At 51.3% G+C, this 13,465-nt stretch overlaps 3 protein-coding genes and 2 non-coding genes across 5 annotated transcripts; 3 read left to right on the top strand and 2 right to left on the bottom strand.

Moving 5' to 3' along the window:
• Nucleotides 1–78: 78 nt before the first annotated feature.
• Nucleotides 79–179, top strand: BDW70DRAFT_t68. The gene has a single exon. It is a non-coding gene; the product is annotated as a tRNA-Ser (tRNA).
• Nucleotides 180–721: 542 nt separating this feature from the next.
• Nucleotides 722–822, top strand: BDW70DRAFT_t69. The gene has a single exon. It is a non-coding gene; the product is annotated as a tRNA-Ser (tRNA).
• Nucleotides 823–1,648: 826 nt separating this feature from the next.
• Nucleotides 1,649–4,027, bottom strand: BDW70DRAFT_16160 (uncharacterized protein). Its single transcript, XM_073740999.1, has 2 exons — nucleotides 3,647–4,027; nucleotides 1,649–3,561 (listed from the first exon to the last, which is right to left on the bottom strand). The coding sequence occupies exons 1-2, from the start codon at nucleotides 3,971–3,973 to the stop codon at nucleotides 1,885–1,887; spliced, it is 2,004 nt and encodes a 667-aa protein (XP_073598015.1). The 5' UTR covers nucleotides 3,974–4,027; the 3' UTR covers nucleotides 1,649–1,884.
• Nucleotides 4,028–4,577: 550 nt separating this feature from the next.
• On the bottom strand, nucleotides 4,578–8,583 carry BDW70DRAFT_16154 (guanine nucleotide exchange factor). Its single transcript, XM_073740991.1, has one exon. It carries the CDS (start codon nucleotides 8,197–8,199, stop codon nucleotides 4,663–4,665), a length of 3,537 nt encoding a protein of 1,178 aa, XP_073598014.1. The 5' UTR covers nucleotides 8,200–8,583; the 3' UTR covers nucleotides 4,578–4,662.
• Nucleotides 8,584–10,187: 1,604 nt separating this feature from the next.
• On the top strand, nucleotides 10,188–11,044 carry BDW70DRAFT_16123 (uncharacterized protein). The gene has a single exon (XM_073740953.1). The coding sequence runs from the start codon at nucleotides 10,426–10,428 to the stop codon at nucleotides 10,885–10,887; it is 462 nt and encodes a 153-aa protein (XP_073598013.1). The 5' UTR covers nucleotides 10,188–10,425; the 3' UTR covers nucleotides 10,888–11,044.
• Nucleotides 11,045–13,465: the final 2,421 nt, after the last annotated feature.

The following is a 13,465-nucleotide window of genomic DNA, read 5'->3' as shown; positions in this document are numbered from 1 at the left end:
CTAGTTTATTCCAGGCCACCCCAATCTAAATCATACTTCAGATACATTACCAAATAGTATAAAGTGATATCATGAATTGGCACTTTGGCGGAGTGGTTAACGCGATGCCCTGCTATAGTATCTTCGATACGAGCGAGGCATTTCCTTCGGGAGCGTGAGTTCGAATCTCACAGGTGTCGATTTTTTTTTTTAGATTTTTTTTCCCTTCCTCTGGCTCATTGCCGGCTAGTATATCATCATACCATTTCATTCATTGTATTACTGTTTCTTTTCCTTCCCAATCAACCGCGATTTTGCAACCAAGCAAATATATTTCCTATTAGACGACGCATATCTCCACTTAAGTACCTCGGTACAATCTCTCTTCGCCATTACTGTTCCGAGAGTCAGGTCAGCCAAGGTATTGAATGGGGGCCCCTAAAAATTTGAGAATATTTCTGGTACTACCACAAAAACCCCCTTTCTTTCTTTTCCTACCCCTATTAGGCTTGTCTCTCTTGACCTTTTGAAAGAGTCATGGCGGTTGACTGAGCTTGTGTGCTATGGCTTGCGTTTTCCTCATCACGGCAAAGTGCAAGTCTACTGCGCAGTGCTCTAAGCAAGCAAGTTGCGAGAAAATTGGTCCAAGACTTAAATTCAAATGTAGGAGGCGAGAAATGGCGGTTGATCTTGTATAACACACTAGTACATATCTCCCATATTATATTCCTCATCTCGTCAAGGCACTTTGGCGGAGTGGTTAACGCGATGCCCTGCTATAGTATCTCTGATACAAGCGAGGCATTTCCTTCGGGAGCGTGAGTTCGAATCTCACAGGTGTCGTTTTTTCCTTTTTTCCTTTTTTTTTAATGTCGCTTAATCTTTCGTCTTGTCTCCATGACATGCGTCCCTCCAAATTGCCAGCCGGTATGCAGAACCGATGATTCGTTGAAAGCTCGGTTTGGAGGTAGGTGGGGTGAGGGAAGTATTTGGTTCCCATCATGACAATGTATGTTTAATACATACAATGCGCGTTCCTGGATTTCGAAAATGCCATCTGCCGTTATTCGATGAACTCGGGCTGAGGTGTCCCACGAAACAAGACTCGCAACGAAGCATGATGCTATATCCTGAGTAACAGAGTCTTGTCAAGGCCAGGGACACCCCCGTTCCGTCGGATTACTGGTGGAAAGAGTGAATCGGCTGCCCAGTCTCTTAGGCTTTGTGTTAACCATGTAGAAAGAGTACAGGTAGGCCGCAGCTCAGCCTAGTCTGGTGAATCCTTTACACTCTCAACTCGGATGATGTCTTTCCTTCGTGGCAGGCTTAGGTGTTCTCTCTATGAGCTAGGCGCCTTCTTTTTGAACCAGAACACTGAGAAACCGGATGGGAGCTATCCTTACCGTTTCAACCCGAGGATTGTACCATATTGCGAAAAACCGTGCAGCGGTACTTTGGACTTTGGGATGGATACCTAAGCCAGGCTGGTGAGATAAGTGGAGTCCTAACCGAGAAGGGTTTGTCATAAGCCGGTGGAGTATTTAGGTAGATACCTAGGTGGTCACGACATCCACACTTCAGAAAGCTGGGAGGAAGGTTACACTGCTTGAAATGGAGTCGAGAAGTAGAAGCGTTGGGTTTATATTCCTGATTAGTCTATTCGTGACTCATTCACACTCATGGAGTAAAGGAAAGTATTTAGATACAAGAGAGAAGAAAAGAGTATATACAATATATGCAAGGCACAGGACAAGAGACGAGAGCAACGCATTATGCTCACTCATGCTGTCCAGAACATGGTCAGGTCAGACCGGGTCGTAAAACATGCAGGCAACGAATCCAAGGACAAGAAAAAGCCAACGAAACAGTCAGGTATCAAAGACAGAAAGCATCCAACATCAATATCTAAAGCTGAAACCCATTTTCCCTCGCGCTCTCGCTCCCACTTCCATCCCACGGCACCTCAACCCCTAATTCTCTCGCAACCCTCATTGCAGAAACCACACACCCCTCCAACAGCACCATCCCATCCCAACACCACCCGCCGACAAGGTAGACGTTCCCGTCGCCATTTTTCCACCCCTCTCCCGAGACGGCACCCTTCCACTCCTCTATCTCCTCACACTGCGTAGCGACGGGTGATTTGCTGCGGGAGAAGAGCGAGTTGACAATGTCGCGGCTGGTGGGGTTTCGAAGGACGCGAGTAAAGCGCACGCTGTGCAGGATCTGTTCTTCAGAGATCCGGTTCTCGAGCGCATAGGTTGTGACAAGGACGTTGGCGGGGTGTTCGTGGACTGACTCGGTGCGGGATGTCCCTGAGGCGTCGGTCTCAGTAACCATGTGCATAGCCGTCAGGGCGGGGGTACTTGGGCCAGAAGCGGCGACAGAGCCATTTGAGGAGGCAATCGGCTTCGCCGGTTCAAAAGACCTGATGCCCCGTTTCTGCAGCCGCCCACAATCCCGCAGGTGAGCGCTGATTTTGCTAATACCACCGTAATCCCGATGCACAACAGTCCGCACCTCCGTTGTGGGAATGGCCTTCATCGCCAACGAAAGCGGGCTGAAGATCCTGCCTACAACATCCGGCGTCGTCGCAATAATGACCCGGTCGTACTCATTCACGCCAACCCGCTGTTTATTAGTCCCTGCATTCGCGACAAAATGCACGCGGACTCTCCCGCTGCCTAGTGTCTCGACCTTTGTGACCCGGTGGTTATATTTCACGTTTAGTCCCGATGAGAGGCGCATCTCCGCTTGCTTGACACCGCGGGTGAGCGTGTAGTGAGGCTTGCGGTGGGTTTGACGCGCGTAGCCGACTATGTCGGAGGCAGGGAAGTTGAGGAGTTCTTCGTGCGTGCATGTCGTTATACTGGACATGAGGGGTAAGAAGTACCAGGTTGTGTAGTAGGATGGGATCCCGATGCGGGAGAGGTATGCGCGGAGGGTTTCGCTGCTGCCAGCGGTGGTGCTTTTGGGATCTTGAGCATAAGGGATGAAGTGGCTGTCTTTGGCGCTTCTGGCACTAGACCCTATTCCCCTCTTGCCCTTGCCCTTCTCCGTCAGGGGTATCGTCGTCTTTGGGGGTATCCAAAAGCAGGCAAACGTGAACCAGAGATACCAAAAGAGTAGATACAGAAGCTCGAACACGTACTTTGTTGCTCCGACGCCCGCTGGACGGATTGGCGGGAGGATGTGGTTGTTGGAGGAGTGGATGAAGTAGGCTCCTCTTTTCTCGTCTTTCCTCTCAGTTTTGAGAGGACAATTCTTGTTGTTTCTAGAGAAAGATATGCTGTAGACAAATTTTGGAGAGGCAAAGACGACCCCGAGAAACTTGTACATCTTCAAGAGATTGTCGTAGTATCCGGCTGCAAAGGCGCGCATGGGGAGGTCAACTCTTCTCCCTTCTACTTCGTCTTCTTCTTCCTTTTGGTCCTTTATTCTCTCATCTTTCACAGCGCCAGACACTGGAGTAGAGCTGAATTTAGGATCATTTGACTCTGGAGCCTGCGCTGCAGCAGAAACAGAGCCGTCAGCAGATCTCGGAAGCTCAAAGCTCGCCGAATCCAGTGACAAAACATCTTGCTGTACATCCATCAGCACACGCCACAATCCTCACCAAAACAATTCATAGAAGTGCCAAGGAACGAAGAAAGAAAAAGAAACATACCACCTCTAAAACCTCCACATCGTACCTCTTCTGGCTATCATTAGCAAGCAAAAAAGCCACCACAAGCCCCGCCATCCCTGAGCCCACGATCCCCACGGTCTCGCAGCCGCTCAGGGTAAATGAGCTACGAGAACTCGAGCTGGAATTTGCTTTGCCATGCTCACAGAAGTCTGAGTGGCGCATGTGGGTTTGTGCAGACCTCGATCTGGATCTGAGCTCTCCTTGTTGAGTATTGGCGGTGGAGATAGGGTTATCTTGCAGGTAAGGCTGGCTATTGAAGTTGTCCATGGCAATGGGCTCTGGTGGTTGTGCGTCTGACGCCACCATCTTGATTTCTATGATTTATGATCATGCGACCCAAGGGGTGGGTGCAGAATGTAAGGTAAAGAGGAGTTGTGATTTTCATCAACACAAGTCGAAGATCATCTGAGAATATCACGTGACAAGGCCAAGGGTCTAGAGTGCTTCACTGCAAGCCCTTGCAAGAATTAATTAATAATTCACACAGCCGCGGTATGGCGGTAATTATGAATCACATGGGGCACAGGAGTATAGTGATGAATCGCTTAATTAGCTATATACAAATAATACAGGCTGAGCTTGCCAAACTCCTCCCAAGCTCCTCCCAAGGTATCCAATCCATGCCAAACAATTAGTCCAGTCCAACCCAATCCAGTCCAGTCCAAAGCAATGCAAATCCAACCAGTGACCGACAGGCAAGGTCATCAGAGCGTCTCGTCTCTCATGAAGGTTGCCTACTATATAGCCGAGCCGCGAGGCTCTATACCTGTATGTTCTCATACTTTTAAATCCCTTTTTCCCGCCGTCGCTGTTGAATTCAAATAGAGAACAAAATGAAAGAAAAAGTGAGGGTAATAAAACAAAGGCGGTAAACAAATTAGAGGTATCCACAATGACTGACAAAATGATATCCAAGAAGGTAAGGAACGCCATTAAGACATGAAGAGAAGGTCATAAGTCGTAAGATTAGTAGGTAGGTGAGTGAGGAAAGGCGGCTAAGCATTGCTTGTCACCGACTTGGTCTTCGAGGTCGTGGTCCACGACAAGAAATCAAATTTGTCTTTAGCGTTTTCCAGGAGAGATGAGGAGCTAGACTCCGACTGCAGCGTGCTGCGCGGCGGCTGAACTTCGCGCGGCTCTAGGACAAGCGAGCGGCGGTAGAAGGTCTGCATACTCATTTCGCCATTAGATCGCACTCGCACCAGTTCGTTCTGCATCCAAGCCTGCAGCTCCGGTACTTCGGTCAGACGATACGGGATCTGGAAGCGCTGCAACTCGCTGATGATTTTGGCCGTTTTGACGTGCTTGTCAAAGTTGATTACGGCCATCTCACCGTCGTCAGTCGGGAGACTGCGAAGCGCCTGGTTGCCTTGGTCCACAAATGTCAGGTCGGTCAAGTAGGTTCCGACAAATGGCAGACAGGGAGGCACGTGGTTCTGCAGACGTTGTCGGAGGACGGCATAATTTCGGCCGACATCAACAATCTTCCGCAGGTATTCCAGCGTCGCCTTTGTCTTCTGAGAAACAACTTCCCACGTACGCCGAAGCCGCGAGATCATGGACGAGTTGAGTGAGCAAATAATTGCCATGAGCGAGTCGTAGTTGTTGAGTTCCAGGCACTTGTTCGCAATCTTCACCCAGTGCTTGATAATGGCAGCGCGCTTCTTTGGCTCCTCGAGTTGTAGAATTGAATCCGCAACAAGATTCGCAAGATCGGTAGACAAGGTAGACATACCGCGGACATTTACCGCAAGCGATCCGGTCTTCTTCATCCACTCGCTCGCCAGCAGTTCTTCGGGTAGGATGGCGCAGAAGATCCGCGATTCTTTGATCGTGAACTGCCGCGCAAGCTCCAATGGGTCGAAGTCTAGAATGCTGATCGTGGCTTCGCCATTCTTCCACTTACTGAGCAGATCGAGCTCCTTCTTCTTTAGCAACGGCGGTGGGAGAGGGGTGTCGGGGTGAATATACTGCGCCGCCGCGGTGTTGGTCTTGCCCATGGAGGAGACAAGCCGAGGGACCACTGGCCCTTGGAGCTTGGTGACCTTGTCGGTCAACTCCAGGAGACGATGCGCCGCATTCGGTAGGTGCTGCATGAGGAGAGTATTCGAGAACTCGATGATGAAGTCCAAGGCTACGTTATCGCAATCATGCCGCCAGTGAGACTCGAGCCACCCTTTGAAGACGTTGTATACCCGCAGGCGAACAGGAGAAGCTGCACGGGGAGTGTCACCGATGTAATTGAAGCGGTCAACCAGAGCCTCGGCAAACTCCATCGGCGAGGCGAAGAGACGGAAGGTCAGGTAGAATGTCGAGACGAACATCGCGTCCGGCGTCGACTGGTGGGCCGTCAATTTCTCAACCAATGCCCGAAGACTACCACCCATCACGTTTCCATCCTTGAAGATCAGTTCATGAGCATATGTCTTCTCCAAAACGTTGGCCTCTGTCTCCTCATTCTCCTCGGCCAGAGTCGAGTAACTGACACTGTTCTTGAGAGACGGGGCCATTCCAATGTCAGGCGATGTCGCCCTGGTAGAGGTCTGGGACACGCCGCTCATTTCCGAGTCCCGGAGGTTGTTGTAGGTGAAGCTGCTTGCGTTGCTGGTGACGCCTCGACTGAACGAGTCGCTGACCTCAGACTTCGCATGACTGTCGCGACGGAAGGAGTCATCGAACGAAGCATCTTGAGGGGAGGAGGGGAAGGATAACTTGTCAAAGCTGGGGGACAGGGCAGAAGATTGAAATGATGATGGCTGCTCGGTTGTTGCAGGAGTAATAGCTTCGTTGCGGGATTGGAAAGAAGCAGGGGTCATGTCATCCGTCAGCCCAGGAGTGGATAATGACGAACCATTGTTGCATTGGGGGATCTGCAGCGGAGGTGGGGGCAGTCGTGCCATCTCCTGAGGACGTTGCTCTGCCACGTCTGCCGTGCGCTGCGCTTGTGGGGTAGATTTCTCCTCGGGTAGCGCGCTAGGCGTAATATCCTCCTCAGCCTCTTCGGTGATGTTGGCGACTAATTCAAAGTCACCGCTCTGCTCGAGCACCAGGCGAGCTTTGGCCATGCAGTTACCAGCCGCTCGCACGCAATCGGTTGCCGCATCGACCAATCGCTTGCCCTCGTCCGGCATGAACACCAGCTCATCGTCGGGCGAGTTAGCGGGTCGAAAGGCATCGCGGGCAGCAAACACTAGTTCCGACAGCCGTTCATACATGGTATCTTTGGCCTGTTCCAGCGGAGTGCTGCCCTGCGCATCATGCTCGCAGACTGCTTCAATCACCGTCAGCAGCGCACGGCAAGAGCGCACTGCCTGCTCGGTCGTGATAACTAGTTCAGTTGAAGAGCGAGATTGTAGATGCAGACCAATGAAGGAGCCCAAGACCCCCAGGAACGCATCATACGTAGCCGTAAGACGCTCCGAGGCGAGATTTGGGTTTCGGGCGGTGGCGGCGGCCGGGCCACTGTACGACACCCGGTGTGAGACAGAAACGCGTTTGGTAGATACCGACATTGGACGGGCAGATTGCGAGTCCAATGCGTCCATCCGATTCGAAGCCCGACTCATATCCAGACGACTCTCCAGTCTCGACTCTAACCGGTTCTCTAACCGACTTTCCAGTCGACTCTCCAATCGGCTTCGGTTGAGCATTCTGGAGTCGTTCCGCTCCGTCCCCACTTCAGATGCAGCATCCTCCGCAGAAGCAAAGGTCTCGGATGTCGGCGTCGGGGGGGTGCCCTGAACTTGCTGCTGCTCAAGTTCGGCGATCGCCCTGCTGAGACCGACCTCTTCATTCCATACATCGAGAAATCGAACTCCCCGAGTTACGATTCGGAAAGCTTTCAGAAGCATCTGGTCGACCATGTACTCGACCTCGTCCTGCATCGGCTCCCCGCTGGAAATTTCCTGGAATTTCTTCGTGGTCCGCACTAGCGACGAAAGATCTGACAGCAATGCTTTGCGATTCCGTCGGAGGCCCTCGTGGCTCTTCACCAAGAATGAGTCGCGTGTGAGACATTCTGATTTTTCCAGGAGAAACCTAACACCCGCAATCAGACCCCGTACGAGGTCCTGATTGCCAAAGTCAATCAGAGGTGATCCACATCCTCCTCGGATGATGTCCCAGAAATCCGTCAAGGCCTTGAGTAGTGGACGCATCGGAGCCTGGTCGTATGCTTCGCAGTAGTTTGTGGGTAACCAGCCCCGATCGCCTGTGTCCAGCAGCGTCCCGTCGGCCCAGCCATTGGTGTGAACAGAGTGCACTAGAATAATGTCGCCTTGATCAAGAGGTAGAGTAACTGTTGATGGAGAAACGTCTCCAGTCGGATGAAAAGGATAAAATGCTCGAAGGTAGTTGTGGAAGACCGTCCGGTTGCTTTCAGAACGATCCATCTCGCTGTCCTCGGTAGTCGTATGAGGTGTTGTTGGTGGTGTGATCTGGCTTTCGTTGGAATAAAATCGGTTTATAATGGGTCGAAAGTTATTTCCCTTTTCAATCTTCAATGGCGCAATATGGGCCTTCATCTGATCCATTTCGTATGTTCCAGCATATGATTTGTAAATGTAGACAGGTCCAGGCCACTGGCGACCAGTAATCAACACACGGTAGAATCAATGAGCATCCTCACATTCGAATACAGGCAAAAGAGTGGCTGCGGTAGAAGGTCGCGTCCAACAATAGAATTGCGATTGAGAACTAGTTGAAAGAGTGGTTGAGAATAGTGGGCGATGCGCTTAGCATCCAACACTGGGAAACATCACGTCAACAACTTGAATTTTTCTTCCAAGCGGCTGGAAGAGTGTTTGAGGGGGATGGCAATGTTTTGCTAGGGTTGTGGCGCGGATCACCGGGGAAAGAATGTCGGGATGGATTCTAGGGAGCCAGGAATGGGAGGAATGCCGGTGTCGGGCAACCGGTTGCTAAGCTGCCAACGTACCTAATAAGCCAAGTAACATATAACAGGCAAAAGAGAACAAGTGCAGCTGTCGTTGTTCTGGTCTCGTAGAAAAAGAAGCACGTTCCCTGAAGGCGTCGAACGATGCAGTGAAGTCGTCGACAGGCACGAGGACGGGGAATTGGCGGCCGTAGCAAGGAAAGGAACCAAACAAGGATCCTAAGCAACCGTCGAATAGCAAATAATGGTCTCCAATAACGCAGCACAGTGATTATGCCTCCTCCAAAGGCGCTGTGTTTTGTAACGCAAGGACCGAAGCTAACCCAGCTCGAGGTCTAAAGATAGCAATGATCGAAAGCCAAGACAAAGACAATGGCGCACTGTCTTGCCTTTCCGATCCTGATCGACGACGGTGCAGCGACGAATGGCCTGACGGAAGGAGGGAAGGGTCGTCTCGCTGAAAGCTAAGGTATGGCGGTCACTGTGTACAAAGCAAGGGCCACAGACCGAACAAAACACTTTGACTCGACGATTCAACACAGCAGCGACTGAAAGGAACGATCGAGGCGACAACAATGGGTCAGCCAATGCGGAGAGAGGGAGGGACAGAAGGAGACGTGCAAGTAAAAGGGAGAAAGAACTGAAGTAAGTTGGAGGAGACGGGACGAGGCGATAATATGGCGGAGCCTGGAGGAGAAGGAGGGGAAAGGGACTCGTCCAGAAGAACGCTGAACGACCGCCGACTAAGATCGCTCTGCTGCCGGCCCACTCTGTTGCTCTGTCTCTGGAGTCGACTCCGTCCTAAGATCTTTTCTTTCTTAGTCTACAGCTCTTTAGCTAAAATAATATCGCAATTTATGATATTAATCCTACCAGGCAGCTAACAGTTAGCGCCGCCCCAAACTGTTGATGATCTGCCATCACACAAACCCGACCACCTTGACCTGATTCGCAGTCGGGAAATACGGAGTAATCCTGCCAATCTTCATATTATTCAGGCTCGCGTTTTTTTTTTTTTTTTTGCCGTGGTCACCTGAAGACATGGCAAATAGGGCTACTGTAAGGCCGCGCACCGTGCAGAGTTGGAGGACAACGGCAGAGCTGCACTTGCAGCAGGTTGGCAACAGGGGTTCGAGTCAGTGATAGTCTAGAGCATTAATGCGCGGTCTTATTATTATCCAGCTAAATTAGTGCTGCTTAGTGCTATGGAGAACAGAAATCCCTCGGTTACCGTTTTTATAATAATATAATTATTCTTGGTTTTATGCCAACTTAGTTCTGATTTTCTCATTTCTGGGCCAAGACGCTATCGCCATTGGTGGCAAAGCCACTGCATTTCGCTGCACCTTTCTATGGCAGCCTTGCTCGGGCTTCTTTTTAGGAATATGACCTGTCTGATCAGGAGGATATTCTGCTTTTTGGCATTGAGGGGGTACAATCCGAGCTGCCTAGTACTTCGTCATCCCGAGTCCACCGAAGCTCTGGTTCCATGGCCAAAATATGGGCGATCGGCGGCGCATCCAAGGTTGACAGACGCCCACACCGTACAGAGTACGATCACGTTCTCTGAGTCCTCAGTGAGCCATGGAGGAGGCGTCTCCATATTTCTCTTGCCGTCGCACTACTACAGACTCTTCCAGAGTTGGGCTGGTCTTACCTCTTGCATGCTAGTGCACAGCGAAGAAAGACCTACCAGGCCAGTAGGATCCCGTCCGCAGACCCAGAAATCCGTCTCTCTGGTAACTTGCAATAAATAGTACTTACTACTACTTCGTACCGGCACATAAGTAGGTCGAGTTCGATCAGGTGTCGACGACGGAGTCTGGACTGTGCCGCTGCGGATGTGGGACTGGACGCGGGCCCTATGGCCTATTCTTGCATGCTTGTCTGCTTCGGGTCGGGAGAACGTGACTATCAAGCGCATATTGCTGCCGCTTGGAAGACTCACTTTTGTTTTCAACAAGGAACAGGAGGTCGGACTCCAGAATGCAATCGACCATGGGCAGAGCAGCCCACACCTATACTAGGGCCTCTGAGATATCGCGTTCATGTATATTATCCGAGACTCCGAGCGGACCACCTCCTGTTATGCTCCTGCAAAGCCACTCGAGTCTCGAATCCCGCCAATCACTTCGCCTTCGTCAAGTACAAAATACCAAGCCTTGGCCTGCCTGCCACGGTGCAAGCTTTCCGGTCTGTTGTATCCAGCTCACAACATCCGAGTGTCTTCCTTGTATCGTCAACGTTGCAGCTTCGTCCTTTGATATATCGTTTCACGAGACAAGGACGGAGCCGCGAGGCCAATGCACTGCATGCATCGGCGTAGAATAGATAGAGCACATCCGGCCCCGTAATCGTTGGAAGCTCTCCTATTCACGGTTTACCCTTTAACCCGAGTAATGGATACGATGGGGCGTCCTCGGTGGGGACTAAAGACGGCGCCGTTTCACGAATCACGATTTGGTAACTTCCTAGGCGTATCCAGCCCGCTGGTATCGGGGTGTCGCATCACCAGTCCGGACCCTAATTAAAGGCTAGGAGGAGGTCATATCGCCGTCCAACTCAATACTGGGAACAGCGTTCGTGGATTGTGTTGAGGATATACTATTGGTCTCCCGTTTGGGCTTTGAAAAGTAGTCAATGGGGTTGCCTCAATTGCGCGGTAGAGTTATATTGTCAACCAGATATACTGAGGTACGATGTCGAGCTCCAAACAAAGTTCGAGTCACGCCATTCAGAGCAGAGACCTTTAAAGACAATGGATGTCTCGATAGGCTGGCAGTCAGCCGGACAGTGGGTGCCATGTTTCACGAAGCTCTCAATTGTTGGCCTGAGACATGTCTTGTCGTCGATCATATCCCGCGGGCGCCGATTCATTGGAGCATAGCCTGGAAAACACAAGCGGCACGATAGTTTATGTTTTTGTTGCGGGTGCAACTAAAGATATAGCGAAAAGTCTCTTGTCGACAAGGTTCGTAGCCACATATTGCATGTCAATCAGCTAGCTTGTCGGCAATAGTATGCCACAGCAGTGCCGACCTGATTTTGATGACTTTACGACGGCGTTGCATCATTTTAAAACAAAAGAAACCCCCCTTGGAGAGTTCTAGAATTGCCAGTTACCTAACCAATCGTTGTTGACAATGGCACGTGCTTGATGTTGGCTGCGTGCTAAGATTGGGATGCAGCTTAGCCTAACCAGGCGCAGAAATAGCGCTTAGCCAGGAGCGACGGGGCCGGGTTAGGGCCTTTGTCTCAAGGCTCTAAACTCCAAGACGAGTCAAGTGTTGGTGTTGGTGTTTAGCTTGACGCGCTGACAGCCCGTGGTGTGCTTTTTGACATCGGACTCTATCCTCAATTAGAGATAGCGTTCTTGATGATCGAGATCCTAATGTAATAACAAAAGCAATATAGGCAGCAGGCCAAGCAATCCATTATTCCGCATTTAAATGGCTTAGGATCCGCCCAGCGCAGGAACGTGATGGACACGACGAGTGCGAAGGTGGGGTGTGCCCATATCGCGATTTTTTTTTGAGCGCTTTCCGAGTCACAGTCCACCCCCCACCAGGCCGCTTTGATATCGCTACCAAGGTCCGCCATCAGCCGGGCATGGGGCCACCGTGGGAAAAGAGGAGATATCACACTTTCACGACAAATCACAGTGATAACGGCTCGGAATCGTCTCCGCTGGCTTGCAAAGACCAGCGCCTGCGCAACACGGGTGGATGGCGGGACGGCTCGACTTGGGCCTCAGCGTCTGCGTTAGTCACGACTAACGACATTGCTGTGACTTACAGGGTTGATCGAACGGCTTTCCGCCGTTCTGTGCCGCGGTTGCTCCAGGACGCGTCGACGACAATCTAAATTGATGAAGTGGACGTTAGCCCCTGTCGGTGGTTGCATTGGGGTCCAACGGCCGCCAGGAGTCGGCATCCTCTAGGCAAACCGGCCATTATTCAGGCATTCAGGCACTTAGGCAGTAAGGCAAAAGGCAAAAGCGCACGTGCCACATAATCCCGATACGGAAGTCCCCTGGGCGATCATCTTTCTACCGCCATCTGCAAGTTCCCCAGTCGGCCTCCTCACGAATCGTCATATCGACCCAAGTACAGTACTACTTACTACATGTGCTCCAAGTGCTACAGAGGTACATCATTTCCAGAACCGATCACCCGGCTAACTTCCACGTTCGAAACGGGTTCATCCGCCCAAACCCTCCCCATTCGCGATACAATCAGTCGATCACCCTTTTTTAGCAGTGGATGTTCGAAACCCACTGACGGCGTGTTTCAATCTTCGCCACAAGGCCCACAAATGCTCGAAATAAAGGGGCGCTCGCTAGAGAACAATTGGCTAGGGATCCAGCCTTGCGATGGCACCCATATCAGAAATTCATCGATTGAGTGAACGGTGGGTTCCAAGCACATGGTTCGTCGATATCTTCGGCAGTTGCCCATGTGAATCCAAATCCCGGGGAATCGGGGTCCTCTTGATCGTCGAGGCTTCGCCATTTAGGAGACTATGTCTTCTGAACTTTGTTGCACTGCTGCACAGTTGGCGCTAGCGACGGCTCCGCTGCTTGCTCCTCCCTTTCAGAACCTAGTTCTGGCCCTGCCGGCCTCGTGGTTACTTCCTCATCGTGTGTACAGAGCTCCCGCATAGCGCATCGGCTGGCATAGGGCGTTCATCTACCTTATGAAACACCAATGATGAGCATACAGTGCGCGACTTGCCGACGGCAGGCAAACTTGCGAGTTCCTGCTTGGCTTGTCGTCTTCGTCGAGCTGACTCGAATTGACGACTTGACGGATCAATCTCTCCAATGTGGATCTGGTGGGGAGTCTGCAAGCTGCCCTTCCCACGAGCCAGTAGCGCACCCGTGTAATGCCCAAGCTCCTTGATGG

This window comes from Aspergillus foveolatus (assembly GCF_047715535.1).
Source record: "Aspergillus foveolatus strain CBS 279.81 unplaced genomic scaffold BDW70scaffold_12, whole genome shotgun sequence".
Classification (NCBI taxonomy): domain Eukaryota; kingdom Fungi; phylum Ascomycota; class Eurotiomycetes; order Eurotiales; family Aspergillaceae; genus Aspergillus; species Aspergillus foveolatus.
The sequence above is the reverse complement of the archived record's forward strand: the minus strand, read 5'-3'. Positions and strand labels throughout refer to the sequence as shown.